At 41.6% G+C, this 27,123-nt stretch overlaps 1 protein-coding gene and 1 long non-coding RNA gene across 6 annotated transcripts in view; one reads left to right on the plus strand and one right to left on the minus strand.

Moving 5' to 3' along the window:
- malrd1 (MAM and LDL receptor class A domain containing 1) overlaps positions 1–26,743 on the plus strand; it is a 28,456-nt gene extending 1,713 nt beyond the window's left edge. For 3 of the 5 annotated variants that reach the window (XM_077554211.1, XM_077554213.1, XM_077554214.1), the window contains 30 exons: positions 31–189; positions 791–881; positions 966–1,103; positions 2,311–2,463; positions 2,668–2,773; positions 2,842–3,209; positions 4,035–4,483; positions 5,532–5,619; positions 5,688–5,867; positions 5,946–6,102; positions 9,902–10,058; positions 10,139–10,249; positions 11,282–11,495; positions 11,585–11,832; positions 13,062–13,356; positions 14,850–15,095; positions 15,316–15,473; positions 17,512–17,692; positions 19,593–19,721; positions 19,807–19,968; positions 20,923–21,080; positions 21,495–21,696; positions 21,842–22,120; positions 22,197–22,322; positions 23,537–23,603; positions 24,602–24,696; positions 24,771–24,867; positions 24,990–25,050; positions 25,945–26,025; positions 26,115–26,743. In XM_077554211.1, the coding sequence (XP_077410337.1) occupies positions 31–189; positions 791–881; positions 966–1,103; positions 2,311–2,463; positions 2,668–2,773; positions 2,842–3,209; positions 4,035–4,483; positions 5,532–5,619; positions 5,688–5,867; positions 5,946–6,102; positions 9,902–10,058; positions 10,139–10,249; positions 11,282–11,495; positions 11,585–11,832; positions 13,062–13,356; positions 14,850–15,095; positions 15,316–15,473; positions 17,512–17,692; positions 19,593–19,721; positions 19,807–19,968; positions 20,923–21,080; positions 21,495–21,696; positions 21,842–22,120; positions 22,197–22,322; positions 23,537–23,603; positions 24,602–24,696; positions 24,771–24,867; positions 24,990–25,050; positions 25,945–26,025; positions 26,115–26,225 (5,067 nt within the window). In that variant the 3' untranslated portion in view covers positions 26,226–26,743. Of the gene's footprint in view, positions 1–30; positions 190–790; positions 882–965; positions 1,104–2,310; positions 2,464–2,667; positions 2,774–2,841; positions 3,210–4,034; positions 4,484–5,531; positions 5,620–5,687; positions 5,868–5,945; positions 6,103–9,901; positions 10,059–10,138; positions 10,250–11,281; positions 11,496–11,584; positions 11,833–13,061; positions 13,357–14,849; positions 15,096–15,315; positions 15,474–17,511; positions 17,693–19,592; positions 19,722–19,806; positions 19,969–20,922; positions 21,081–21,494; positions 21,697–21,841; positions 22,121–22,196; positions 22,323–23,536; positions 23,609–24,601; positions 24,697–24,770; positions 24,868–24,989; positions 25,051–25,944; positions 26,026–26,114 lie in introns of those variants that run through there. The other 2 variants (XM_077554212.1, XR_013289672.1) reach the window with 2 other exon arrangements.
- Positions 8,507–9,349, minus strand: LOC144040219 (uncharacterized). The gene is made up of 3 exons (XR_013289674.1): positions 9,033–9,349; positions 8,846–8,908; positions 8,507–8,756 (listed from the first exon to the last, which is right to left on the minus strand). It is a non-coding gene; the product is annotated as an uncharacterized LOC144040219 (long non-coding RNA).
- Positions 26,744–27,123: the final 380 nt, after the last annotated feature.

A 27,123-nucleotide genomic window follows, 5' to 3' on the forward strand; every position in this document is an offset into this window, starting at 1 on the left:
AATAATAACTATTCTGTCCTTATTATGTAGATGAGCTTCTACTATTACATCTCATCCCAACATGGAGCTCTTCATGTTCTGATGGAGACCGGTCCACTGGCTCGGAGCACTGTGCGCTGGAAGCAGTCCACTCCAGCAGAAGCGTGGCAGCGGGCTGTCATACGCCTTTCCAGCAATAGCACTTTTCAGGTGCGTGCACTGTTCTTATTCTTGTTGTTATCATTATTACAATTGTACTTATTTTGTATAATATTGTTGAGAGGTATTTATTATTTTTTTGTCCTCATACTTGTGTAGCCGGGAAAACACGTAGCTCAACAATAGATGTTTTGATGTCTGGATTTTTGGTACACATAAAACCTATTTTTAAATAAATGAATTCGTTTCTAATCATTGAGAATTTAATAGAAATATAATACTTTAAAAGTTACATTTTGTTTGAAAAAAATTGAGTTTGAAATATGAAAAAAAAAATACATTTAAAAAGATGTGAGCAAGAAAATGCAATAATTTTCGATCCAAGATGCTTCCAGTTTCTCCTCCCCCACGACGACACTCCATAAATGACGGGTAATAAAGATCCAGGGTTACAGATAAAGCCACTCTGTGGACTTTGTCACTACGTGTTACGCCGAGCAAACCTCAGAGAATGAAGAGGGAGTGGGTGGGCGGGTGGGGGTGGGGGGCAGCCTTTTAATTTTGGCAAATGGAAACAAAACAAATGCGAAAAATCTAAATTAACATTGAATCGAAAATTGATACAAAAATACAATGTGTGTGTGTCCACTAGGTGGTAATTCAAGGGACTCTAACAGCAGACAGTGATGCATCAGATGTGCTGGCCATCGATGACGTTTCCTTTAGTCCACACTGTGTGCCAGGTACTGACATTTTTAAAAACATTTGCATTACTCAAACCTATAAAAATATTTAAACCTGTTATTTATTTATTATTATTATTTTAGTTCCTAGCGTTCCCCCACCTACCAGCGCTTGCCCCCCGTCCTGGTTTCCTTGTGGGGGCGGTGGGCCGTGCATAGAAGGGGACAAAGTGTGTGACTTCACCCGGCAGTGTCCTCATGGCGACGATGAAAGCAACTGCCGTAAGTGCTTTGGTTCTGATGTACAACCTTGGGACAATAATAATAAATAGTCAGCGTTAATTAAGTTAGTTAAAGATTTTTGGAATGCTTTTAACTCTTTGACTGCCAAAAACGTTAACTAACGTTTAGTAAAATCCTATGGAGGAGTGCCAAAGACGTTAAAAGACGTTTGTTTCAAAACAGAGGTGAAACTAACCATTTTCTATTGTTGATTACTGAAAAACGGAATAAGGTAGAAACAAACTTTTTTTTTCTGATGAAAGATGAGAGTCCAATCTTTCATTTGGTAGTATGTGTGTTTCCATAGTCCAAACACATAATTTTCTGTGGACCTTGAAAGATCAGTCAAAAATGCTTAAATCGGCTGGCACCCACGGCATCCCTTTTCTGAAAACGTCTGGCAGTCAAAGAGTTAAGCAACAAAAAAAAAGAAAAGCTGATTAATAAATGAACATTAAATAACATTGAAAAACTAATTTAAATAAATTACAAAACAAGAAAAAATAAAATTAATAAATGTTTTAAAAAAAAGTTTAGTTAATTTAATATTTTTAACATTGTGAGAACATTAACACTGCTTTAATATAGATCAAATAAATCAAAATGTATTGCGCATAAAAGCTAAATAAAAACTAACTAAATACATTTATTAAATGGCACACTTACCATAAAAACAACTGAACAGAATGAGGGTGAAAATATAAATGAAATAATGATTTTTTTTGCAAGGGGATGGAGTACATCTTTGTAGTTAAATAAATGTAAAATGTTATGTCAAAAACATAAATGTAATTAGCTCTAGACTCAATAATAATAATAATAATAATGAAATCAAAGTAAATGTGAAGGAATATATTTTTTTAAATTGCCCAAAAATACAGTAGAAAAAAAATCTTGAAATGTAATAAAAATGAGAAAGCAAAATACAAATAAATAGTATAATTACATGAACAATTACAGGCAAAAAGTTATTTAACTTTTTTTTTAACCATAATGTAAAACACATAAACTTTGTATTAAATCCAAATTACATTTGAAAACAATTGAATTTGGCTTGAAATTGACCAAATGAAAATAAAAACTACACACTTGAAAAAATTTAATAAAACAACATAGTGTATTATTACTGTACTATTGCTGGATCAATAAATTATTATTGTTTTCATTACCATACATCACATAAAATGTCCTTTATGTCTTTGTCTAGCTTCGGAATGCGACTTTGAGAGCGGCACCTGCGGCTGGTACGAACTCACCCTTGGTGACGGTTTCGACTGGGTCAGGGGCTCGTCCGAGGACGTACCGCCGGAGTATTATGGTCGGCCTCCCCCTCCGGACCACTCCAGTAACAGCACGGAAGGTACGAGCATATCCCTGAATACCAAATAGTCAGTCCACCATCTGTTGTTTTGGTCCCCGTGTGCTCTAACGTCTGCTTGCCAATAATGAAATATGATGTATACAGGTATGTGCTGCTTAAATAGGTCAGGTCGAGGAATAGAGCCTTGAGGAACACCACATGTAAGATATTCATGGGTCTGTTTGAATTGTGGCTCCATGACAGGGCACTTTATGTTCATACTGAAGAACAGCAGCAGCCTTTACCCGAGGGCGGTTCTCAGAGGACCGTGGTTCCAGGAGTCGGCCTCCGGGTGCACCATGACCTTCTGGTAAGGCAAACTAAGGGCTTCTCCTTTGCCAAATTGCCAGATTTCATCGCCTTTCTCCCCCCGTCCAGGCATTACAACTCGGGCATATCAGTGGGCGCCGCCGACATGTACCTCCGTATCCGAGGAGTCCAAAACAACACCATCATATGGAGGACCTTGTACGACCAGGGACGCCGCTGGAACCGGGTCAGCGTGCAGCTGGGTCGCATCACGCGGCCCTTCCAGATCGCGCTGGCTAAAATCAGCCTGGCCGTGTTCGACGGCATCTCCGCGCTGGACGACGTGTCCTTCCACAATTGCTCCATGCCGCCCGCCGCCGCCAACTGCCCGCCGCTCACGCATTTCCACTGCGCCCGCACCAGGGCGTGCGTGGAGCGGCTTCTGCTCTGCGACTTGGTGGACGACTGCGGGGATGGTTCGGATGAAGAGGGCTGCTGTGAGTGGCATTTTTGAAAAGATAGAGGAAATCGGCCATTTTGATCCAAAGCAGCCATTTTGGCTCATTTTGGCCATTTCCAGAGGTCCTTCAAAAAAGAGCTACTTAGCAATTTATTTACCAAATATCAGTAGGTAATATAACTAATTAATAGGGGTGTCAGGCGTTTACAAAGTTTGACTGTAATTAATCACATGACTGCAATAGTTAACTCACGATTAATCACAAATTTTATATCTGTTGTAAATGTACAATCAAATGTACACAATTTTTTTTATTTCATACTCTTAACGTAAAAGTGGAAAAAAAATATTGAACTAATAGAAAAATGGCTGCATCTTTTAGTCATTGATACAAAAGTTTCATAATAATTCATAAAATTGAGTTAAAATTAAAAAGATGTACTATAAAAACGAGTGTGATATTGATTTGTGTTGGTCATAATTCTGCCACTAGATGGCATCATTGCATTTGTAAGACGTTGGTGACAGCTCAGTGCATCTTTATTTTCATATTAAGAGCTATCTAATCTTTAACATGAAGTAAGATGTGAAATTCCGCGCATTTTTAAAATTGTAAAATACAACTTGACCCCAGTCTCCACAAATATATGCATTATTATTAAATTTATTACTGCTAAATTTTTATGTGGACGTGCTTTTGCGACTGGAATTACCCCAGTACAGGCTTTCCAAGTAATGGTTGGTCATTAATCGCATGTTCGCAATTAGTGGCTTTTAAAGGAACTTTAAATAAATTCAAAATCAATGCACTAATTTTGACACACCTATTAAGTTGTATTTTGGTTACTGTCCTATTTCACAGCCCCCGAGATGCAGTGCAACTTCGAGCAGGGCCTGTGCAGCTGGAAACAGGAGCGAAACGGTGCCGGCGACGTTTTCGACTGGGCCCGCACCCGAGGCCCCACCCCCTCTTTCAACACGGGGCCCTGGAAGGACCACACGCTGGGCACCAGCTACGGCCACTACCTCTACATCGAGTCGTCTGTCCCCCAGGAGTTCAAGGACACGGCGGTGTTGCTGAGCCGGGCTTTCCAGCCCACCCACCGGCGCGGCGAGGACGCCTTCGATTCGCGCCACCCGTGCGTGTTCCGCTTCCACTACCACATGTTTGGCTCGCATGTCTTCTGCCTCGCCGTCTATCTCAGAACAACGTCGACGGGGCGAGGCCAATTGCTGTGGGTCGGATACGGAGACCAAGGAAATATTTGGCACAGGAAGACTCTTTACCTCACCAGTGCTCGACCTTTCCAGGTAAGAGACCTTTGACAGACAGCTCCTTGTTAGAGAACAAGTTGCACAAAAATGTTATAGCAGATCCAATTAGGTTCACCTGTAAAGGTTATAGTGCATTCTAGTTTCACCCAACACAGAAAGGGCTCCTCCAGAGTTCCATTACTAATCTCTCTTTAACAACGTCAACATCGATCCCTCCAAGATGGATGTTGTGATGCCGTAATTCATGAGCAAATATAACCTGACAGGCACTTAAAGATTTCTCCTCCATCAGGGTTACTATTATTGATAACGCGAAGCCCTTTTATGAAATGAACTGACTCCATGGCACATGCATACCACACTGATCTATTTTCTTTTAGATGGTCGGACATTGAACAGAGATAGTTGGTTTTGTATATTGTGTGCAGCAATTGTGCGATTTTGGAATGTATGTTATACCGTACTACATGAATCATTCCAGTGTAGCTGTTTGCAACATTTTCTATGCCCTACACCGATTAAAAATATTCATATTTAGTGATTCTCAAACCAAAAACGAAGCTCATTTGAAGATAAATTTATGAGCAAGTCATGCTCCAAAACGACCGAGGAAGCGAAAATAAACAATAAACATTTTGCTTAAATCTGGTAAAAATGGGTTAGTTAAAAATAAACTAATTAAATTAATTTAATGTGTGCTTCTATTACTTTTATTATTGCATTTTCTAAATGTAAATAAATAAAATCTATTATCATTATTAAACTTGATCGATTAGAGATTAGATTAATTGTAAAAAAAAAAAAAAATTTTTTTTAAATTTTGATTAGATTTAAGCAAATGTATTTATTTTAATTGAATTGTATTTAATTCCTATCAATCAATTTTCAATTCAAATTTTACCCTTATTATTTATTATAATATATATATAATATAATATAAGTCTTATTTTAAAATGGCCCAATTCAAGTTTTCACTCCTTCATAAATGTTATGTATCCAGTTTGGAAAGCATTTACTTCCACATGTTTTCTTCCACATTGTTTCCCAGATCTAAAAAAAATTGTGTTTATGTCCCCGTGGTTAGATTGTAATCGAAGGTACAGTCGGAGATGATTTCAACGGGGACATCGCCATCGATGACCTCTCCTTCCTGGGCTGCATCCTGCATGAAGGTACTTCTGTGATGTCAGCGTATGTTTTCCAATCGAACATTAAAGATGCGCGTCATTTGCTGACCAAGGTGAGCTCCCCAAGGCGAACGCCACGGAACCCACGGCGACTACGCCGGCCCCCTCAGTGCAGCCCCACCGTTGTCCTCAAGGGGAGTTTGCATGCGGTTCGGCTGGCGAGTGTGTCGCTCGCGACAAAGTGTGCGACTTCAGGCGGGACTGCTTGGATGGCTCAGATGAAAACGACTGTGGTAAATATGAGCAATGACGACACCTTTTTAAAAACAAACAATGTATCTCATCCCTAACTCCCTTATTTTTTCTTGCAGTGGCTGAGCAGTGTGATTTTGAAGGTGGTAAAACATGCGGTTGGGAGACTATTGTCCCGCCCACTGCCTCCATGCACGCATTCCGCTGGTCACCTGACCAAGGGGAGAGCATTCATGCCGGAGAGCAGTATCATCGCCCCGTCACTGACCACACACAGTGAGTAAAGGAAAAAATATATTTTCATGTATATTAATTTTCATCATGTTATGGTAATGCCTGAAATAGGAAAGCAAACAACAACCAAGAACATTCCACAGCATCTGGACTCGCCAAAATAAAAAGCAAACGATCTCAAAAAGATTCAAAGGTCAAATATAAGACAAATCGGTGCATAACCATCACGATAGGAATCCCACAGGGTAATGTCTTAGGCCCTATCCGTTTCAATTGTACGTGACTGTCATGCCATCGATCTTCAGATCTAAAACAGACATGGGCAAACCCCGGCCCGCGGGCCAAATACGGCCCGTTATGCGTTTCAATCCGGCCCGCCGAATTTATCTATTAAGGCTAGAAAAAAATTCTATTTTTTATTTTTTGATTTTTTGTTCAGCTCAGTGGGCCGAGTGGTTAGAGTGTCCGCCCTGAGACTGGGAGGTCGTGGGTTCAATTCCCGGCCGGGTCATACCAAAGACTATAAAAATGGGACCGATTGCCACTCTGCTTGACACTCGGCATTAAGGGTTGGAATTGGGAGGTTCGATTTAGGTAAGGTTTTATGGCGTTATTTCGCTTCTTTAATTACGAAGGCGCAGAAAATAAAATCGCTGGCGTGGTCTCACGTGAAGTGAAGGACTGCTGTGAGTGGCGGGTGCAGCTGGAGAACGCGCTCTCCAGCTGCAGCAGTACGAGCAGTGGATGACTGGTGTTGGGATCCACTCCCCTCAGACTCCTGTGCAGATTATGTTTTACACCAGAGTCACTGCTGTGTAACTTCTACACACCCGGGAAATAAGATCACTGGGTCGGGTCTCACTGATAAGCTCGTTTACGCACAGAAAGATACGCAGGGCACATTCATAACAACGTTTGCAATTCATTAAAATAAACGGGAGAATGACAGTAAGCTTAACTCAAGATAACTGATTCATAAAATACAATTCTTCCTGGATTTGGACATTTACAGCAGGAGACGGCACGGTTTTGTGTTGAACACAGCAATAATGTCCTGATAGTCCAGAGAATCGGTCAATTATTTTTTGAAAGAAAGCAGGGACAAAGAGTTCAGTCTATCAGTCAACATTGTGGCACTGTTGCGTGTTTTGATCCTTTTGACAGCTGAAGATAGTCTTTCTACATGTTGTCATGGGTGAGGTGAGGAGCGCGCATGCAGGAGACTGTTGATATTGGCGAATACATCCCCGGGGCGTGCGTCGAGCACTTCTATGAGCATTTCCTCGTTGGCTTTTGGCTTCTTTTTGAGCTGCTGCACAAACACCGTGTGCTATGCGTCCCCCACGGAGATGGAAAAGTTTTCAGAGACGGATTGGATGTACGCGCTTTGTCCTCAGCGCGTGACAGGCAGCAGCAGCTATCATGCAGCCGCATGTGTCACACGCACTGTGGGCCCGGGTTAAAAATGGGTGGGCCAATGGAAAAAAAATTCTTTAACTTTACGCCTTGAATTGAAATCTATTAATAATAGATGCAGTCACCAGGTTTGACAGATCACAGTGTATGTGCTATTATAATCTATTTACATTTCTCCTCCCACTTTGCCAAATAGTGTGTAAATCTTGCATATTCATTGAGGCAAACGTACTACCTGGATTAGGGCTATTTTATAATAATAATAATACATTTCATTTAAAAACAGCACCTTTCAGAACACCCAAGGTCACTTTACAAAGCATAAAAACACAGCAAAAGTTGAGCTAAAACAATAAAAATGAAGCTATTGGAAATGCTGTTTTAAATATGTGGATTTTGCACATTTGAAAAACGCAGTCCTAAGTGCACACTATAAGTAAATTGGGTTGTACATTTATCTGTGTGTTTTTACTGTGCTATGAGGTCCAAATGCTCCTGGTCCGGCCCATCTGTCAAAATTTCAAACCCATTGTGGCCCGCAAGTCAAAAAGTTTGCCCACCCCTGTTCTAAAATGAAGTTAATTGCCGTTTTCTATTTTTGTTTTTATTCATGCCTACTTCCTTGTTCGTCAGTCAAATTGCTTGTTGGTTGACTTAATCCCTTGTTCTGTATGTCATTTTCAAATCGACAGCAAGTGGCAAAATGGCCGCCTTCTGATGATGATAAAAACTACTCGATTTTGCTGCTTGATTCATATTCCACTAATGCAGTATTAACCAGAATGCCATATTTAGATCAGTGGGGCTGCATAGAACATTATTGTCAAGAATGTTTCGGGGGGGTTGTCTTACCCTTTAAAAGGCTGTCATCGGTATCAGCAAGTATTCCATTTACCGATGCTAGTATAGAAATTTGAACGCAGCGCACACTCACTGATGTGTGATCACTGGTGTTCGGTGCATGCATTTCTTGTTTCACAAAGGTTTTTAAGCAGTGCCTGATTGATATAGTAATGATTTTACACACAAGTGAGAAGAGAGTATGCAGTTCTTTAGTATAAAAACAACAACATGTTTTTTTCAGAATCAGAAATGGCAACGGAAGCCAAAAAGTGGTATCGTAACAATACTAGTTAGAAGTAGTACAACTCGAGTATGATCGAATGTGGGGGTGCCTGAGTTGGTTTCGACAGCTGAGGTGGTTGAGTCTTCATCTTCGGTCGTCTGGAGGAGTCGTCTACCACTGCCGCTGAGTCGTTGACTTCCCCCAGCAAGCGTTCCTTAATCAGTGGAGAAATTTGATCAGATACATAATGAGAAAAAAAGAAAAAAGATCCTGATACTGTAGTTTTTGCTTCAGATTATTTACCAAGCAGAAGTGCACAAATAAAAGCTTTGATCATCATTATGATGCCTCAAATGTGTCAATTTCCTGGAGAGAAAACAGAAAAACATTCTATAGTGAAATGCAGCTTTTAAATAGTTCCTCTTTTGTCAAAATCTACCCAGACTTTCTGAAGTGATGAAAAATGCAACAATGTATTATAAGTACTCACCACGCTCAATCAAGTCTGCTGTCAAGATTCTGAGTAGAGCTCGAATGGACTCTGCGTCGGTGTTGGTCCTCCATTTATATCGCATAGCAGTTATGTCATGATCATTATAAAAAGAAAATCCCCGTTGAGCCGACGCCTTAATTGTTCAGTTTCCTCTTGTACTAATGATCATGCATTCGATTTATATGACTCACACGGTCACATTCTGGTGCCGGTAAATTAGCTAGGTAAGTCGTCACAGCTGCCCTGGAGCAGGCTGACGAGGCGTGGCCGCCAGCGTGCCCCTCTGACCGCCACCAGCAGTGTGAGTGGCACCTGCCTTACCTCGTGAGCCACGACCACCACAAAGCCTCAAAACAAGTAAATGTTTGTTGTTTTTTTTCCCATTTGTAATTGATTAGTGGCTAACATGCTAAATGTAGCAACGTGACAAGACTTCATCATATAAAATCAAAATGAGGTCTAAAATTAGGCTACTTGCAGATGTTATCACTTTCTGTTTACGGTAATTGCTTGCTTGTTCGCATGTGTGTTTTGATTAATTGGTCCTGACTCAGGTTACTTCCTGGTTGACTACATTCCATGAAGAAAAAACTGTGAGAGCGGAAAAAAACTTTGGCACAGAATGAAATGAGACTTTAGCTACTGCATAGGTGTCAAACTCGGGTCCTCGGTTGCAGATGCTGGATGTTTCCCTTCTCCAACAGAGCTGATATATGATCAAGCTCTGCATAAGCCTGATAACGATCCTGCTGATTGGAATCAGCTTGTGTTGGAAGAGGGAAACCTCCAAAACTGAGCGGTCAAAAAATTTGCAGTAGTTTATGTTTATTCATGCCAACTTCACTTCACTCCACTTGTTTTCACAGGGGCAGCCCTGAAGGTTGGTACATGTGCGCCGACAGCTCCAACGGCGGCTACGGCCACGCCACCGACCTCCAGACGCCCGTCATTGCATCCACCGGGCCTCATTGCACCTTGGCCTTTTGGTACCACATGGGCGGATTCACCGTGGGCTCCCTGCAAGTGAGACCAGAGAACGATTGTGGGGAAAGTCACAATTGCACCTGTTGACATCTGCAGCTGCCTCCTGATCTCTTTTGCAGCTTTTGCTGAGGCGTGGAAACGTCACACACGAGGTTTGGTCTCAGACTGGTAACCAAGGCAACAAGTGGAGACGAGGTGAAGTGTTCTTGGGGCTGTCGAATGACTTTCAGGTTTGGAAATGCTGCAGTATGGAACTTTTCCCCACAAAATATCTTTACCGTAGCCTTTTTATTTGACCATTTATGACTGAAACATCTTCTAGATAGCAGATTAACATCTTAGCTGTTCACAATTCGTACTCCTGTAAGCCTCTGGCAAATAGTTTTCGGACCAAAATGGCAGACATTCTGTATCTTTTCAGGCATTGGTTCTTGAGACTAAATTTCAAATTGGCATGTGAAACTGGCTTAGGGAGCTGAATTTGCAAAATTCTTCAGCGCCTTTCGGAGATATTAGACCTTTCTATTGATCAGCAAGTCATTCAACTTTGCTGCCACACACAATTATGAAAATGTATCACTTGTGCTATTTCAGTGTTTGTGGCTCAAATGACCAAAACCAAAATGGCAACTTGAGATTTATTTGTGAATCTACTTATGACAGACACGCCTACCAAAATTCATGGGAAACTTTGAGGGCTGAATTTTTTTCCTTAAAATGGCAACATCTTTAGCATGAGAATCAAAACGCCGGAATATGTTTGTCCAAATAGCATATTAGCTTTCTGTGCCATTTCCCAATCAAATTTTTTCCCACACCGGAACAGCTCATTAGCTGATGGACTTGATCAATGCCAAATCGATCAAGTCCAAGTCCACCCCAAAAAGGCTCAAGTCGTGATGGTGGCACTGATGAGTCCTCCGGTGGCGTCTGCCAGCCGAGGACTGTGCGTGTGTCAGCCAAAGGTTTGATTTGTCTGTTGGAGCTCCGTCGCCGGCAGTCATTAACCTTTATGTCAGCCGTCGTGTCCACTCTTGACGCTCCCGGCCGCCAAGTTGATGAGTCGCCTGTTTTTGGAGGGAGTCCTAGTGGCCTTTCCAAATGAGTCTTACTCGTAAACAGTGAGCATTCTCAGTGGGTGTCGTCAGTCAATCCAGTCTGTCCGCTTATTTCTATTCTGCCAAGTGGTTGTCATAAAAACGACAAAAGTTGAGGAAAGCCTGTTTATAAAAATGAATGTTAGGTTTGTTGTTGCCCGTTAGGTGGTGTTCCGGGCCAAGCGCGGGATCAGCTACATGGGTGACGTGGTGATCGATGATGTCAGCTTTGTGGATTGCGCACCTCCGACACCCTCGCAAGCGCCCTGCACCCCCGAGGAGTACGCCTGCGCCAACGGCCGCTGCATCCCCCGGGACAACCTGTGCGACTTCATCGACCACTGTGGGGACCACTCGGACGAGGAACTTTACATTTGCAGTGAGTGGGCATCTAAGGATGGTTTTCGGTCTGCCCAAACAACCTAAAACTATCTTGGGAAATATTTGATTTTGGTCGTTGTTTTTCAGAGGGGTTTAGCGGCCGCTGTGATTTTGAGTTCGATCTGTGCTCCTGGCGCCAGAGCTCGGAGGATGATTTTGATTGGCAGATCAAAGCCGGGAGCACCCCCACCCTCGGCACGGGCCCGTCCACGGACCACACCCTGAGGGACCCCTCTGGGCACTACCTCTACCTGGAGAGCTCCTTCCCTCAGGCGGCCGGAAATGCCGCACGCATTTCGGGGCCTTTGCTGAGCCACAGGAGCTCCCAATGCAAGGTTAGGCAGAATTTTGAATTCATGGTTCATTTACCTTTTGTTTAGTGTAAGCTATAATTAAGTATATATAATAATATGTATAGAATAATAATAATTATCATTATATTATACTTATTACATTTAATTATTAGCATTATTATAATATAATTAATTATCATAATAATATATTACATTATACTATATCATAATGCATTAATTATTAATATTATAATTAAGATATAATACCAAAACATTTATAGATAATAAATCAGATATTTATTAATAAAAAAAATGTACACATACTTTATTAGTCAGTATCAGTTGCCTGCTTGTGTCATCGCAGATGTCAGCCTGTTGGCAGGCGTGATCGACCGCCCCGTTCGTCTGTCGTCCCCCACCCATCGACCTGTCAGTCAATCCATCAATCATGCCAGTGGCTAAATTAGTGCAAGGGTGCGGCGAACGAGGATGACGGAGGCTGATGTAATCACATCTCTTCTGAGAAACTAGAATTATATATCCATCTTAATGCTTAACATGTTTTTTTTTTAAATGACCTCTCAACAGCTGTAGAAAAATAATGTATATACAAAAATGTCATGCCACTTTAAACTTATAACAGGCTGAAAAAAATGCATTATCCACATCAGAAAAATAAACGCCTCCCTCAAATAGGCACCTTCTTTTTTTTTTTTTTTGTTAAAAACAAAACAAAACACTGTTGTCACACAAAAACTGCTGAGCACATTTAAACTCTGTTGCTAACCAAAACCTGGAGCATTTACTTAGTTGTGTCTCGTAGATGACTTGCGAATGAAGAGTAAGATTTACTTTTTAATGCCTCTTGAATTTGTCATAAAATGTAGCTACAGCTAATTTTATATAACTAAAGGCCTCTCCCCCCCCCCCATGTGCAATTCACTAGCCACTATTTAAGCAAACATGGGAGTAGCAGCATTTTTTTTGTTTTTTGTTAAATCATGTCAACTACAAGTAATTAAAAACTAAACGGCCACGATTTGCCTAAATCCCAAATACAAGCTTTTTTTTCTCTTGGTTACATGACAAATAAATACCTCCCCCTTTCTGCAATTGAAAAAATAAATGCTGCCAAGTAAATACAGTAAACGGATCGGCAACTATATGTGGAAATATCTGCAAATAATTTTTCTTGGTGACATCACCTAAAATAAATAAATAAATAAATACAAAATGAACACCTCCTCACTAATTTGGATAATTTCCCTTAGATGCGTTTCTTCTTCCATATGTCCGGAGACGGCATCGGGACGCTGGGCGTGTTCCAGAGTAGCCAAACGGGTCTTCACCTCCTCCTCAACCTGACGGGCGACCAGGGCAACTACTGGCAGATGAGGGAGGTCCCGCTGAGCCACCCCGAGGACTTCCGAGTCACGCTGGAAGGACGGGTGGGCCGAAATCCCAAGGGGGACATCTGCCTGGACGACATCACCTTTTCGTCAGGGTGCCTGCTCGCTTCCTCGGTCGTGATAGAGGACGACGCCACTCCTCCTCCTCCTCCTGAAGGTACACTTTGCAGAGGTTGTTTCAAAAGCTCCTTATCTCTTTTGACTCCCTACACAGGTTTGTAATTGCTTTTCTGCCACCCTCCTGTAGACGCCTCCATTTGTCCAAGTAACACAAGGACATGTCTCACAAAGTTTCTAACAATTTGCCTTTTGTTTTGTGCTAGGAATTCCAAATTGATCTATAAAATTATTCATGGTTTATCATCCTGTCTTCTCCGCCATTTTAATAACATTCGAACATCTGGCTGCAGCAGGACCACAGATGCAACAAGGGGAGATTGCATTGTTCCTTTTAGAAAATGTGCATTTAGTCAAACTGCTTTTTCTGTTTGAACAATCAGAAATCTAAACACATACAGGCAAATTACATAAATTCCAATCTGACCTCTCAACACGAAAAAGACTTGCTCTTGCTGCCCCGTGCTGGCATCTTGCTTGGTGGTCATCATACTATTATGGAGTGTTCTGTCTAATTGTTGGTTGGTTGTGATTTTACATTCAGCTTTATAGTACTTTTAGTAAATGTATTCTGATGTAATTTTAGTGTAATAGTACTTTTAGTAAATGTATTATGTATATTAAAAAAAACTTAATATAACTTTTAAACCTTTACATTTTCATTTATTTTTCATTTTTAAAATTATTATTATTATTATATTTAAATTATTTCACCTCTTTATTTATAATCTAATATTTGTATATTATCTAAACTGTATTATAAATAATTGTATTAATGTCTCATTAATAATAAAAACAATTAGTAATAGTAATTAAAAAAATTAACATTTTAATTGTTTTTTATTGTCCAAATATTTACTCAATCTTTTTATCTTTTATCATTTTTTTTACTACTTTATTTTTTCCTATGTACTTGTATTAATAGTAGGATTATGTATAGTATTCATCTTTTTTTGATTATTATTATTTTATTTTTGGTGGGTCGTGACCGAAAGAACAAGATCCCGGATACAAGCGGCCGAAATGAGTTTCCTCCGCAGGGTAGCCGGGCTCTCCTTTAGAGATAGGGTGAGAAGCTCGGTCATCCGAGAGGGACTCAGCGTCGAGTTGCTGCTCCTCCACGTTGAGAGGAACCAGTTGAGGTGGCTCGGGCATCTGGTTCGGATGCCTCCTGGACGCCTCCCTGGGGAGGTGTTCCGGTCATGTCCTACCGGCAGGAGGCCCCGGGGACGACCCAGGACACGCTGGAGAGACTATGTCTCTCGGCTGTCCTGGAAACGCCTTGGGGTCCCGTCGGATGAGCTGGCTGAAGTGGCTGGGGAGAGGGAAGTCTGGGCTTCCCTGCTAAAGCTGCTGCCCCCGCGACCCGACCCCGGATAAGCGGAAGAAGACGGACGGACGGATTATTTTATTTTTACAAACCAACTTTTGAGGCCAGTTAGCAAATAGCTTAGCACAAAAAGTACAATGGAAAACCATTGTGTCAAATTGTGAACTCAATCCCTTTTGTGGATTCATGTGTGTTCTTTGCAGGCAGGTGTCCTGCGGGCTCGTTGCCCTGCCGAAACGGCCGCTGCGTCTCCCCCAGCCAGAGCTGCGACTTCCGAGACGACTGCGGCGACGGCTCCGACGAGGAGCGCTGCGGGACGTCCTGCTCCTTCGAGGACGGCCCGTGCGGCTGGGACAACTCGCTGGCGGACAATTTCGACTGGTTGCTCGGGACCGGCTCGGTCCAGAGCATACGGCCGCCGTACGACCACACGTTGAAGGATGAGAGCGGTTTGTTGTTCGCCCAGTGCCTCCTTACCTGATTTGTTGTTTTTGCCATTTTTTATTATTTTTCCTGTGTCCTACTAGTCCCTTTCTTTGCTCCATGCATCTTCCCTTTTCCAATTCTACAGTTGTTTGTTTTTGATTGAGCACAAATCAACCCTAAAATGGCCGCTTGAAACCAAAACAGGAGGACTTCCTGTGTCTGTCTTGGCTTCGTCTTGGTCAGGTCACTTCCTGTATCTGGAAGCCACGCCGGTGGGACTGAAAGGTGACAAGGCTCACATCAGTAGTTCGCTGTGGAAGGAGTCCAGCTCCATCTGCAAGCTCGCCTTCTGGTACTATATTTCCCACAAGGCCTCGGGAACCATCCGCCTTCTCGTCAAGGTAAGCGCCGTGTGGAAATCCAAGCGTGAAGGTTGAATGGTTCTTATCATTCAACTTCCTGTGTGCTAATATTAGCTTTTGTATGTCCTTCTTTCCTTTCATTGCTGCGACAACAGCAATTTCCAGGAGGAGTTTTCCTTTGAAGTACGCGAAAATGGTCATTTCAAACTAAAATGGCATTTTTTGTCCCAGTGAAGTTCAATTTATTCGTAGCACTCTCGTCATTAGGTTGTCTGTTTTGCATGTCTTAACAATAAAGGCTTAGGAGCCATTGTCACTTAATGGATGTTTGCTTCTTACACGGCAGCTTGAACATAACGATGTTTTTTGGTTTTTGGAAAACATGGTTTTCATTACGTTTTTCAGGATATGATTGTACGTCTAAGGGAAATATGGAGACAGCTGTAGTGAATGGAGGGGAAGCTTGTGGTTGATCGTGACAATATTCAATGAGTTATCCTGCAAATGTAAAGCGGCTTGCTGTCAGACGTACTTTTGTGGCGGACGTACGTAGCATATTCCGGCCAAGAGGAAGATGTCCCTTGAAGGCCTTTTATAATAAGAAAATGCTGCATGCAGGCTATGTCCTTGTTAGAACTGCTTAGAAATGGAAGTCAACCGCAATTTTTTGGGTTGTTCTTGTAGAAGTGTATTATAAGGACAATCCTTGATGACCCTTGACCTCATTAAGTTCTCAAAGTAGGACTGAATTGCTGGTAATTTCATTCTTTTACCCTTCAATTTTTTCTGTCCATATTTTTATTCAACTTACTCTATGATTTGTTTTCCTTCACCTTCATTTCTTTCCTCATCTTGCTCAACTTCCTGTACACTACATTTATTCTGGTTATGTCCTTCTTTCCTTTATTTGCTTCTTTCCTCCTTTCACCGATGACTTCCTCCGAGTTTTTTTTTGTTCCACGTGTACTGATATTTCCTTCGTTCGTTAATCCTTTTGTTCCAATTCCTGTGTGCTGATATGACTTCATTTACCTCCTCTTTTTCATGATTTAATCATTCCTTCTCTTACATTCTTTCACTTCTTTTTGCCTTCCTTTCTTCAATCCGTCAATTTTCTTGTTCAACTTCCTGTGTGCTTCTTTTCCCCTTGGTATTGCCGTCATTTTCTTTTACTTCCTTTTGTCATCGTTCTCCTTTTGTTTGGTCCTTACATGTTTTTGTTTGACTTCCTCTGTCCTAATATTACCTTCTTTCCTTCCTTTTTTCCTTCACTTGTCTTTGTTTGACTTCCTTTATGCTATTACATGTATTACCTTCTTTACTTCCTCCTTCCTTAGTCAATCACTAGCTCCCTCCCTTTCATGTTTTTGTTAGACTTCCTTTCAATTTCCTTCTTTACAGGCTTTTTTCCTTTATCCCACCTTTTTAAAACTTAGGTACCGACTTTTTTCCTTTCTTTTTCTCCCTTCTTTCCTTTCAGCTTTTTGTTCAACTTCCTGTGTACTAATAGAACGGTTATCTTTACTTCCTTCCTTCCGTTGAGCTATTTAGTTAAATAGTTTATTCCTTCTTACCTTTTATTGTCTTGCCTTCAATCCACTTTATTTCACCATATTTTGTTTGTCAGTAATTATCTCATTCCTTCTTCCATTTCGCAAGATTGTATCCCCCGCATTAATTAATACGGCCAAATGACACTAGTTTGCTGTCCATCTTCATAATGACTCTCTCCTCATTTCCTGTGGACTGTGAGGTGACACCGGGAAGACACGAGACGCATGACGCATGGCTGGGTGTGATGGCGGCTCCCTCAAAGCCCCACTCCGGGTCACATTTGCTCGTTCGAACGCCGCATTAGTCACCATGTGGTGCCTGGCTGCTGCCATGGGAAAAGACTCGCGGAGGAATTACATACTTGGCGTGTCTTTTAATATATTCCATATGCGGCGGGAAAGAGGCAACAAGAAGTCAAGACACAGTCTGAGAAGCGGCGGGAAGCTTTGAATGACAAATTATGTTAATGAGAACCTTTATTGGTTGCAATGTATCTTGCTGATGATGTTCTCCATCCATGCAGACGGAGAACGCCATGTGGGAGGCGTGGAACAAAACAGGCCATCAGGGGAACGAGTGGAAGCGAGCGGAGGTGCCGCTGAGAAGGCTGAGGAACTTCCGGGTGATATTCGAGGGCGTGCGTTGGCGCGACGTGAGCGGGGGCGCCGCCTTAGACGACCTGGAGTTCAAAGACTGCGCCCCGAGTGAGTGACGACGGCGAACGGCGTGACTGATGAAATTGTGTTTGCGGTTCTTCTCGCAGTCATTTCACAGTGTGATTAGTTAATGGGACTCAACGGGGCGGGAGAAGCGACGTTTTTGATGTTTATGTTTGATGCTGCACGAGGTCGGTTGCTGCGAGGGATGTCCAAATCAGAACACACCAGGGTTATTATTTTAGTTTGGGAATTTTTATTTTAGTTAGTTTTGATTTTGTTTTGAGTTTTGTTTTTTAGTTTCATTTAATTAGTTTTCAGGGGGGTTCTGTTAGTTTTTATTAGTTTTTTTTTTTTTAATGCTTAGTCTTAGTTTAGCTTTAGTTAGTTTCTGTATTAGTTTGCATTTTTTAAAATGTGTATTACTTGTGCGCAATATTTAATAAACACAATGGTAAAATGAAAAAAGTAACACATTTCTTACCTAGCGTTGCATTTCAGCTGAGTTAAATGAAAAAGCAGGCGAGTCGAACCATTGGAGCCGAAAGTCAAGCAGGCAAATTTGTCGCCTAGAACTGACTCTGAAGGTGCTTTTCTATTGGTTGTTGCTAGATGACATCGCTTCTGTGTGACACACCTTTAAACGTCTTTATTACGGGTAATATCGACGTAAATACACTTAAAATCACATTTTAAATCATCCCTAAAGACTCATGTATTAGATTAATTACCAAAGACTAAAACGAAGGGCATTTTTGCTATAATTAAAGTTAGTCTTAGTTTTGTAAACATAAAGTGTAGTCTCAGTTAATTTTTTTTTTTTAAAGAATTTTCGTTTTTTTTAATTTTATTTCGTCAACAAAATTGTTTTTTGAATTTTAGTGTGCTAAATGCAAATTTTTAAATATATATTTTTTTATATAAAAAAAAAAATATATATTTTTTTTCTTCCTTTCGTTGTTCCTTCATTATTAATTTAAACTTCCTGTGTCCTACCAGGACCCTCCTTATTTTCCTGCTCTATTCATTCCATCCTAGCATCTTTTTGTTCAATTTCCCATGTGATAATATTACCTTCCTAACTTGTCTTCGTCATTCTTTCTTTCCGATCAACTTCCTGGTTATTGCAATTACCCCGTGACTTCTTCTTTACTCTTTTCTTCCTTCCTCACATCTTTTGTTCTTTTCTCCCCCTTTCTTCGTTGCTTCCTTCCTTCTCTCTTTTCTTCCGTCCTTGCTTCTTTTTGTTCAACTTTCTGTGTTACCCTCTTCCTTCGTTCCGCCATAAACCCCTCCCTCTTCAGCACACACATGTGCTGCCTGTTACAGTGCTGCCTTCCTCCCCGTCTTAAATGAGGTGCAGCGAGTGGAAAGATGCTCCGAGCACTCTCGACAGGCTTTTGTCCACCCCTCGCATCCTTCCGTGTGGAACGCAAGAGGTCTTTGTTTCTAAATGATGAACAGATGTCTGTGTATGTGTGTGTATTATATCCATTGCAAAAAAATCATTCGTCAAGGGATATATGGGTGCTCAAAAGCACCTTAGTGTCATATGTTAAATTTTTTGAGTCCTTTATTTGTTCCGGCTCGTCTCCTCAGGGTGTGCTAACATTGCAGCTTTGCTTACCTTTTGACTTTGAAAACAGTCTGGATTAAATCATTTACAATTCATTTTAAAAGGTGAGATTGTTATCACATACTTGGACACGGAACACATTTAAACCTGTGTGTGTTTTGTACGTCTATGTTCGTCAAGTACTGTACTTCATTTTCCTAGTAATTATTTTCCTGTTAGACAGGTATTTGGCACAATCCTATTTCATAAAGAGTGCCAAAAAATGCAAATAAGAGAATTCCTAAATATCCCGCAATTATGAAGGTTTACTGTGCTTTATTCTAAACTGAAACGCCAAAACCGTAACATTTACCACCATGCGCTTCCTAACAGGTCCTGCTGAGCCAATGAGCTGTCCTGCGGTCACTGATTTTGTGTGCAACAGCGGCCACTGTGTCGAGTCCCACCTGGTGTGCGATGGCAAGCCCGATTGCGGCGACCAATCAGATGAGTCGGACTGCGGTGAGCAGCCGTGAAGCAACTTTCAATCAGCTCCCTTTTTAATTGGCCAGTGAATCAATTTTATACTTTTAACACAAACTCTTAGGCACCGTGGCCACCATGCCGGGAGCGTGTAATTTCGACGTGGACGACGGCCAATGGGAGGAGATGTGCCAGCTCGCCCAGGATACCGACGACGACTTTGATTGGAGGATCAATCACAGCAACGCAACAGCGGGAGCCGGACCGACATCAGACCACAGTCCAGGTTGGCGGGCCCTCGAGAGGGGCTCTATTTTCAGCACTGAACCAACTGTGCTATAAATACTGAGAAATATTTCCATTTTCAGCTTCTGCCAATGTGCAAACTGATTAAATACACGCAATTCCCCTGTGGGCTGCGGTTATGTGTGTGACTTCACATCCAACCTCTCTGATTGGCTAGTTGGATTGATTGACTGACTGTGTCATTGATGTTGATATCACAGGGCAGCAGATCAATAAAGTTTCCAAAACGAGAGAGGTCACACAGAGGCGACTCGTAAACAGTCGCACGCACTCACTGAATACTGACAAGCATCCAGACAACTGCTCTATGCTTATTGCTTAGTCAGCCTTCAAACCTTAAATGGGATATTCTAAAATTAAGTATCTTTTCAAATGACAGAAATTTGTTACTACCTACGATACATCCTTAACCATTAATTATTCTACCTAGCTCGGTAGGTAGCCACCTAGTTAGTTTGTATTTTAGCTAGCTAGCTACCTAGCTAGGTAGAATAATTAGTGGTAGCTAGGTAGCTAGCATGCAGGTAGCCACCTAGTTGACTTGTGTTTTAGCTTTTAGCTAGCTGGCTACCTAGATAGGTAGAATAATTAATGGTAGCTAGCATGTAGGGAGCTTCCTAGTTAACTTGTGTCTTAGCTTTTAGTTAGCTAGGTACCTAGATGGGTAGAATAATTAATGGTAGCTAGGTAGCTACCTAGTTAATTTGTGTTTTAACTAGCTAGCTACCTAGTAAGAAGTTTATGAGGTTGTTAGGTAAATTAATAAAGGTGTAGTTATAATTCGATTGGTACATAAGGTTAGTTGTTTGGGTAGTCAATATCGTCATACATTTTTTAAAATTAATTAGTAGGTTTTGAACTACCTACAGATTGTTCTCCAGCGCTGTCCTTTTCCTAATTCTACATTGTGCCATGCTGGATTTCTCTAACAAAGGTGGCGGGGGGAACTTCCTCTACATCCACTCAGCCGCTCAGCGAGAGGGTGACGTTGCCAGGGTGACCACCATTAGTGCCTTTCCAGCCAGCGTGGGCCTATGTCACCTGCGCTTCTGGTTCTATATGCACGGATCGGACAGGATGGGAACGCTGAAGGTGGCTGCAATTTGATAGTAATTTAAATAATGCCGCTGTGCTGTCATTTTAGAGCGGAATACTTAATTTTTAACAATCGACTCGTACCCGCAGGGAAGAATGAAAGACAGTGGCAGGAAATAATTAATCAAAGTGTCATCATTTTTATCCATTCATGTCTTTTTTTTGTGTGTCTTTGGGCCTGATTTTGAATAATAAACAAAAAAAAAATCTTGCTTTGATTGACACTACAAGGGAGGGGCGGTTCACCTTTCATGGACCTGCTTTTTTTGTTTTAACTACAGTTTTTAATTATGTTTAGTAATTTACACAATACAGTGCTATTTTTAAAATCAAAACGAAGTATAGCAACTGCACATTTAAAAACGAAAGTGTTTGTCATATTGGCTCAAAACAGTAATTCTGCGTTTGTAGGTGTTCACGGTCGGACCGAGCGGCACCCCATTGCTGATGTGGGCCTTGGCCGGAAACCAAGCCGAGGGGTGGACGTACGCCGGCGTCCTCCTGTCCAACACTGCGCCTTTTCGAGTTAGCTTCCAGGCGGAGGTGGGCGGAGACATGTGGACAAACGTGGCCCTGGATGACATCACGTACACGGCAGAGTGCCTGGTTGGAGGTGAAGACTTTTTCTTTTTTTTGGGAAAATAGTGTGTTTGCTCTGCCTACCAACCTGCCTTCCTTTCCATCTACTTAGCTACGTACGTCATTAGCATCCTTAATTAAGCTAGCTAGCTACCTAACTTAGTCTCCTCCACCCTCAGAACCGGTGACTCCCCAGCCTCTCACCTGCACCTCGGACCACTTCCGGTGCGTCTACTCGTTCCAGTGCATCCCTAGTAGCTGGCAGTGCGATGGCGAGTTGGACTGCTTCGACCAGTCGGATGAAGAACGCTGCCCCACGGCCGTACCGGGCACTCTCCCCCCACAGGGTGGCTGCCCCGCGGGGCACTACCGGTGTTCCAACGACGTCTGCCTGCCGGCCATTCTGCGCTGCGACGGCGTCCCCGACTGTCCCCATGGCGAGGACGAGCACGGCTGCCGTAAGTGTCGCTGATGGAATAAATAAATCATCTTTTTGATAGAGTTTGGAGATTGCGCTGCCTTTTTTGTGTCCAGCCTTGCTGCAGTGCGAACTGGGAGAACTGCTATGCGACACTTTGTCCGCTTGCGTTCCTCTTGAGAAGCGTTGCGACCACTTTGCAGACTGTCTGCCTTTCCTCGCAGATGAGTCCAGTTGTGACGGTAATGTGATGTCCCACACACCTTTCACATCAACCTAAACGACACATTTCTTCTTCTTTTTTTAAATACAGTAATCCCCAAATCACTTCTTACATTCAGTGTTACCTTGCGCCAATGTATGAGTTTAAAATGTAGGATGTGTCTCAAAAGTAGCTTCAGTTTTTCTCTTGACGTCTTTGAGATGGACCCTCACACTGTATCTCTGTGTGTGCTTGTTAGAGAGCATATCTGCTGTTTGCGTGTCAGAATCTGCCAGCTTTCTGCCAAATTCCAGCATTTTTTTCCCCTTTTCCGGGCTCTACTTGCTGTTCTGACGTTTGACACGGAAGTTTAAAACCCGTTCAACTCCGGAGAGCAAACCTCCCATTAAGTGTGCGTCACTACATGCCAATTTGATCCTAAAATATCTGCATCCGCCGGCATTTCTGTTGTTGCCAAGGTGATCCCGTATCTGCCATTTAATACAATATTGGCGGATTAGCCGTGATGCCTCTCGGGCTGTGTTGGCTGTCGTATTGGTGCTACGTGTTCAGAGACCAAAACATTTTGACAGTGTTTACGCTGGATGAATTCACTATGTAGCATTGTTTCAATTAATTTGAGTTAATTGTATTGTTTTTATAAAAAAATATTGTGCAGCAACTAACAACAGTAATACTGTCACTATTTTTTAACCATACTAACAATTGTGATTAACTTAACGTTATCTTTAATGAAAAAACAAACAAATTTATAAGGAGAAATAAAATAAATATCAGAAGAAATACGTACGATTTATAATGAATTTTTTTTTTTTTTTAATATTACAAAATCAAAAATAAGCAAATTCTTAATTTGGCTTGCCTCATTGAGCTTTGTCTGACTCAACACTCAGAGATTTTGTCTATTTCAGTATAAAGTCACTTTCACAAGTCTAGGGGGGAGCCCTGGAGTTACATGGGATAAAAAAAATGTTTCTTACTGCTACCTGTTTTTCATGTTTGTAATATCAGAGAAATGAATGGCTGACTTTTTAATATAGATGCTAATGCGATGACATTTCCGTGGCAACGGCAACCTCGTACTCGCGGCTCATTATTATTGAGGAGGTGAGGGGGGGGAAAAAAATCATTTTAGCGAGACGGGCTTGCCATATGGTAATAACATAAACATGTGAATTATTAATATTACCAGGTTGTCACTCTCACTTTTTATTCATTATTTTTGCTATGCAGGTTGTCCTCCCATGTACTGCCTGGGTCGAGGCCCGTGTCACGTGGAGGAGCACGGACCTGTTTGCATGTAAGGTACACACACACTCAACAACTCGCCTTATCTCGCATGGTGAGACGTCGGGCATAAAAATTCCATCTGTCTTGCCCCGTGAAGCATGTTAGAACCTGTAAATTCAACTCGCTTTCTTCCTCAGCCAGAATGTGCGGCTTCCCGCCTTTATATATCTCAACGGCGCCTCTACGGAATTGTTGTGTGGATCCTGCTGGTCAATATTTAAACACGACGTATCCGTCTGGTTGGCTCACTCTAACTTTGTAGTTACAAACCAGGAAGATGGAGATTCTATATGGCTGTGTTTAGCTTGGGATGTCTGTATTTTAGTTCACTAAATTAGATAGTGTGTGTGTGTAGGTGTCAAAGGGGTGCACCACTAAATGATGAAAGGGGTGTGTGACTTAAAAACCCTCTTCAGCAACCTGACAAAGTTGGCGCGCCCCTTTCTTTGTGCACACAAAATGAAGTCTTTTGGATACATTCCGAGCACTCTTTCGCAAATTTTTCAAGCCGCGCACCCCTTTGAAAGCGTGTCTGGCAGCCTGTCCAAGGATGAAGGCCCGCCGCCATGACCACACGCATGACGGCCCCGTCCACACCCCTGCTTTGGATGATAACGACATCCCCGCTAGATGTGTGTTCCGCATTAGAAGAGCGACCAAGCGAGGGAAAGCCAGCTGATATCGAACAGATGTCGACTTGGATGAGAATCTTTCGAGAAGGAAGCTCTCGCTACACACACAAACAGGCCAAAATCTTCCAGCTGTGGAATTTCCACCAAGACTGACTGTCAACAACTGGAATTGCTCATTTTGCTATGCGTTAGCATGTCGACTTTTAGCATGGTAGCATTCTAACAAGTGGCCTTAGCACTGCAGCACACGCCCATTGAGGCATGAGAAGTTCCTGAATTAACATTATAGGTCCACCCAAGTTGTTAGCATGCTAGATGTTAGCATTGTAGCAATGTCCATTTTGTCTGGATCATTACAGTGTTTCCCTGTTCCCAGGTGTGATCCAGGCTGGACCGGCAACCGTTGCCATATGAGGACGAAGCCGCCACTCACTACTCCATCACCACACGGGCTCGAAGACACGCAGCTGGGTAACATTTCAATGTTTTCCACGCTGTCCAATTAGTAAATAACAATTCCACTTGACACTGACCATCTCTCTCAGATGCGGTATACGCCGGCATTGCCATCGGGATGCTGCTGCTGGTGGCTGGCGTGGCCGTCTGTGTCTTGGCTCTGTGCAGTAAGCGATGCCGCGTGACGTAAGTCTCTGATAATGACCCTCGTGTTTTTTTGTTTTGTTTTTCTTTTTTTTTTGGGGGGGGGGAAGGGTCGGGGACTTCTGATAATGATGATGAGCTCGTTTTTTTCGACTCCTCCGCAGGAATCGCAGCCCGACAGGCTACGGGATGATGGATCGCCCCACCTTTGACTGGAAGGCAGAGGTGATGTCCGATCCATCGTTAGACAATTCTTCTGGGGCATCATTAGCGTCCACAGTCATACAAATTGCAATGCAGTAATCCCTGGCTATTCATTATCCAATCTAATGTTTACAATGGGCTCTATCATTTAAACCGTACACAGACTGCAAAAAATGGCACCACCAAAACACTTTTCAGTCATAATTAACTAATTCGCTCCCATAAACGTATAAATACGTTCTATTTTAAATGTGTTAAGTGCCCCACTTTTAATTCTAGTTTTAAATACATTTTTATTACTTCACTCCATTTTTTTTACATTACAAATTGTATATTTTTCTATTTTAATATTCCACTTTAACAATATTTCATCTATTTTTTGAATTTTAGTTATGCATTTTGTTATCCTTTATTTTTTTATTATAATTTTGAATACATTTTTTATTAATTCACTCCATTTTTCACATTTTATTTAAAAAAATGTATATTGTTCTATTCTAATATTCCATTTGAAAAATATTTACTTTATTTTTTAATTTTAAATAGTTTTTGTTTTCATTTACCGTAATCTGAAATTTTATTTGGACTATATATATATATATATATATTTTTTTTTTAATTTGTTTACCTCATTTTCAACAATTATTTGTTCTTTTTATTTTTGTTATTCAAGTAAGAGGTGTTACTATTATGATGTGTCTAATGCAGCTAAATAAGGGTGTCAAAATAATATCAATATAATGCAGCACATTTCTACATTCTTTATATACAGCGCTCACTAGATGCCATTAAATACAAAAAGGTGTATGATGACAATGATGATACTTATTTATGGGCTGTTACATTTTGAGACATTTGATTTTACCTGTCCTCCAACACTTAAATTGTTTTTTTCCCCCCCATGCATGATTTCAGTTTCGCCGTCGCGCAATTAGGCGCAGCAACGTCGGTGGGGTTCTCTCCATCAGCGTGTACCCTTGGAGGAGGGAGACGGAGGTGAGCCACCCCCCACCCCCGATTATTTTTTTTTAGCCCCTTTCTCTAAGTAGCAGATGTCAAATAGAGCGCCTCGTGTTCCTCACTAGCAGAGCTCGTCCTGGAGGGACGCCAAGTTGTCCTTTGCCAACCCGCTGTACAATCATCATCATCATCATCATCATCTGAACCCTGATGAATGTAGAAGCTCCCAGGCGTAAGCGCAAAAAAAGGATGGATTGTGCATATGGACGCCTGCTGTGGATCAGTATGCGAACATACCTTGAATTCAGTTATTTTTCCTCAGGGAAAGTGAATAGAAACAGCGTAGATAAACAGAATTGCTAAAAAAAAGAAATTCTTGGTCACTTGTTGCTAGGCAGAATTCCCAGGGATCGATCATAACTGCCCCACAGGCCAATGGACAAAATAATAATTTCAAATGACGACTACTAGGGGCTACAAGAACAGGTACAGTACAACAGAATGCATTGGGTCATTTTTCTGGTCAGTTGTTGCTAGGCAGAATTTACAGAGCTCATTCATCGGCCAATGAAAGCATAGCGAAGCTACATTCTTAATCTAATTGCCTTCCCTTGTTTATTTACTAATTGTTATGTTATAATAATGTAGCATCACACTTGCTCTGCACATGAGCAGCTTGGCCATTAACTGACATTTTATGATAAATATAGTTGATATTTAATTGGACATGTATTAAATTGACATACATCCTTTTGTTTTGATTCAGATTTCTTTTATAACATGTTATCTATTCCCATTTGTTTTCTTAGCACTTTCTCTACTCTTGATTGCTATCTTGCTAGATGTTAGCATACTGACTGTTTACTTTTAATACTACCAGACTACAGGGCAAGATGAAAAATCTTCATCTTAGAGATTTCTGATTGGAATTTCCTTTTTTATTTTTATTTTTTAAGGGCCAATGTTAAAGTAGCTCTATTAGCACAATTAGTTATAAATTCCGGCTGATGGGTTAGCAACAGGTGGACAAAAATTCCTAACCCTCCAAAAACGACAAACTCAGCTCAGTGCTCTTTTGCATCAACCCAGTGACACTCGAACCGACGACCTTTGCTCAAAACAATAGCACTTTAT

This window comes from Vanacampus margaritifer, chromosome 20, assembly GCF_051991255.1.
Source record: "Vanacampus margaritifer isolate UIUO_Vmar chromosome 20, RoL_Vmar_1.0, whole genome shotgun sequence".
Taxonomy (NCBI): domain Eukaryota; kingdom Metazoa; phylum Chordata; class Actinopteri; order Syngnathiformes; family Syngnathidae; genus Vanacampus; species Vanacampus margaritifer.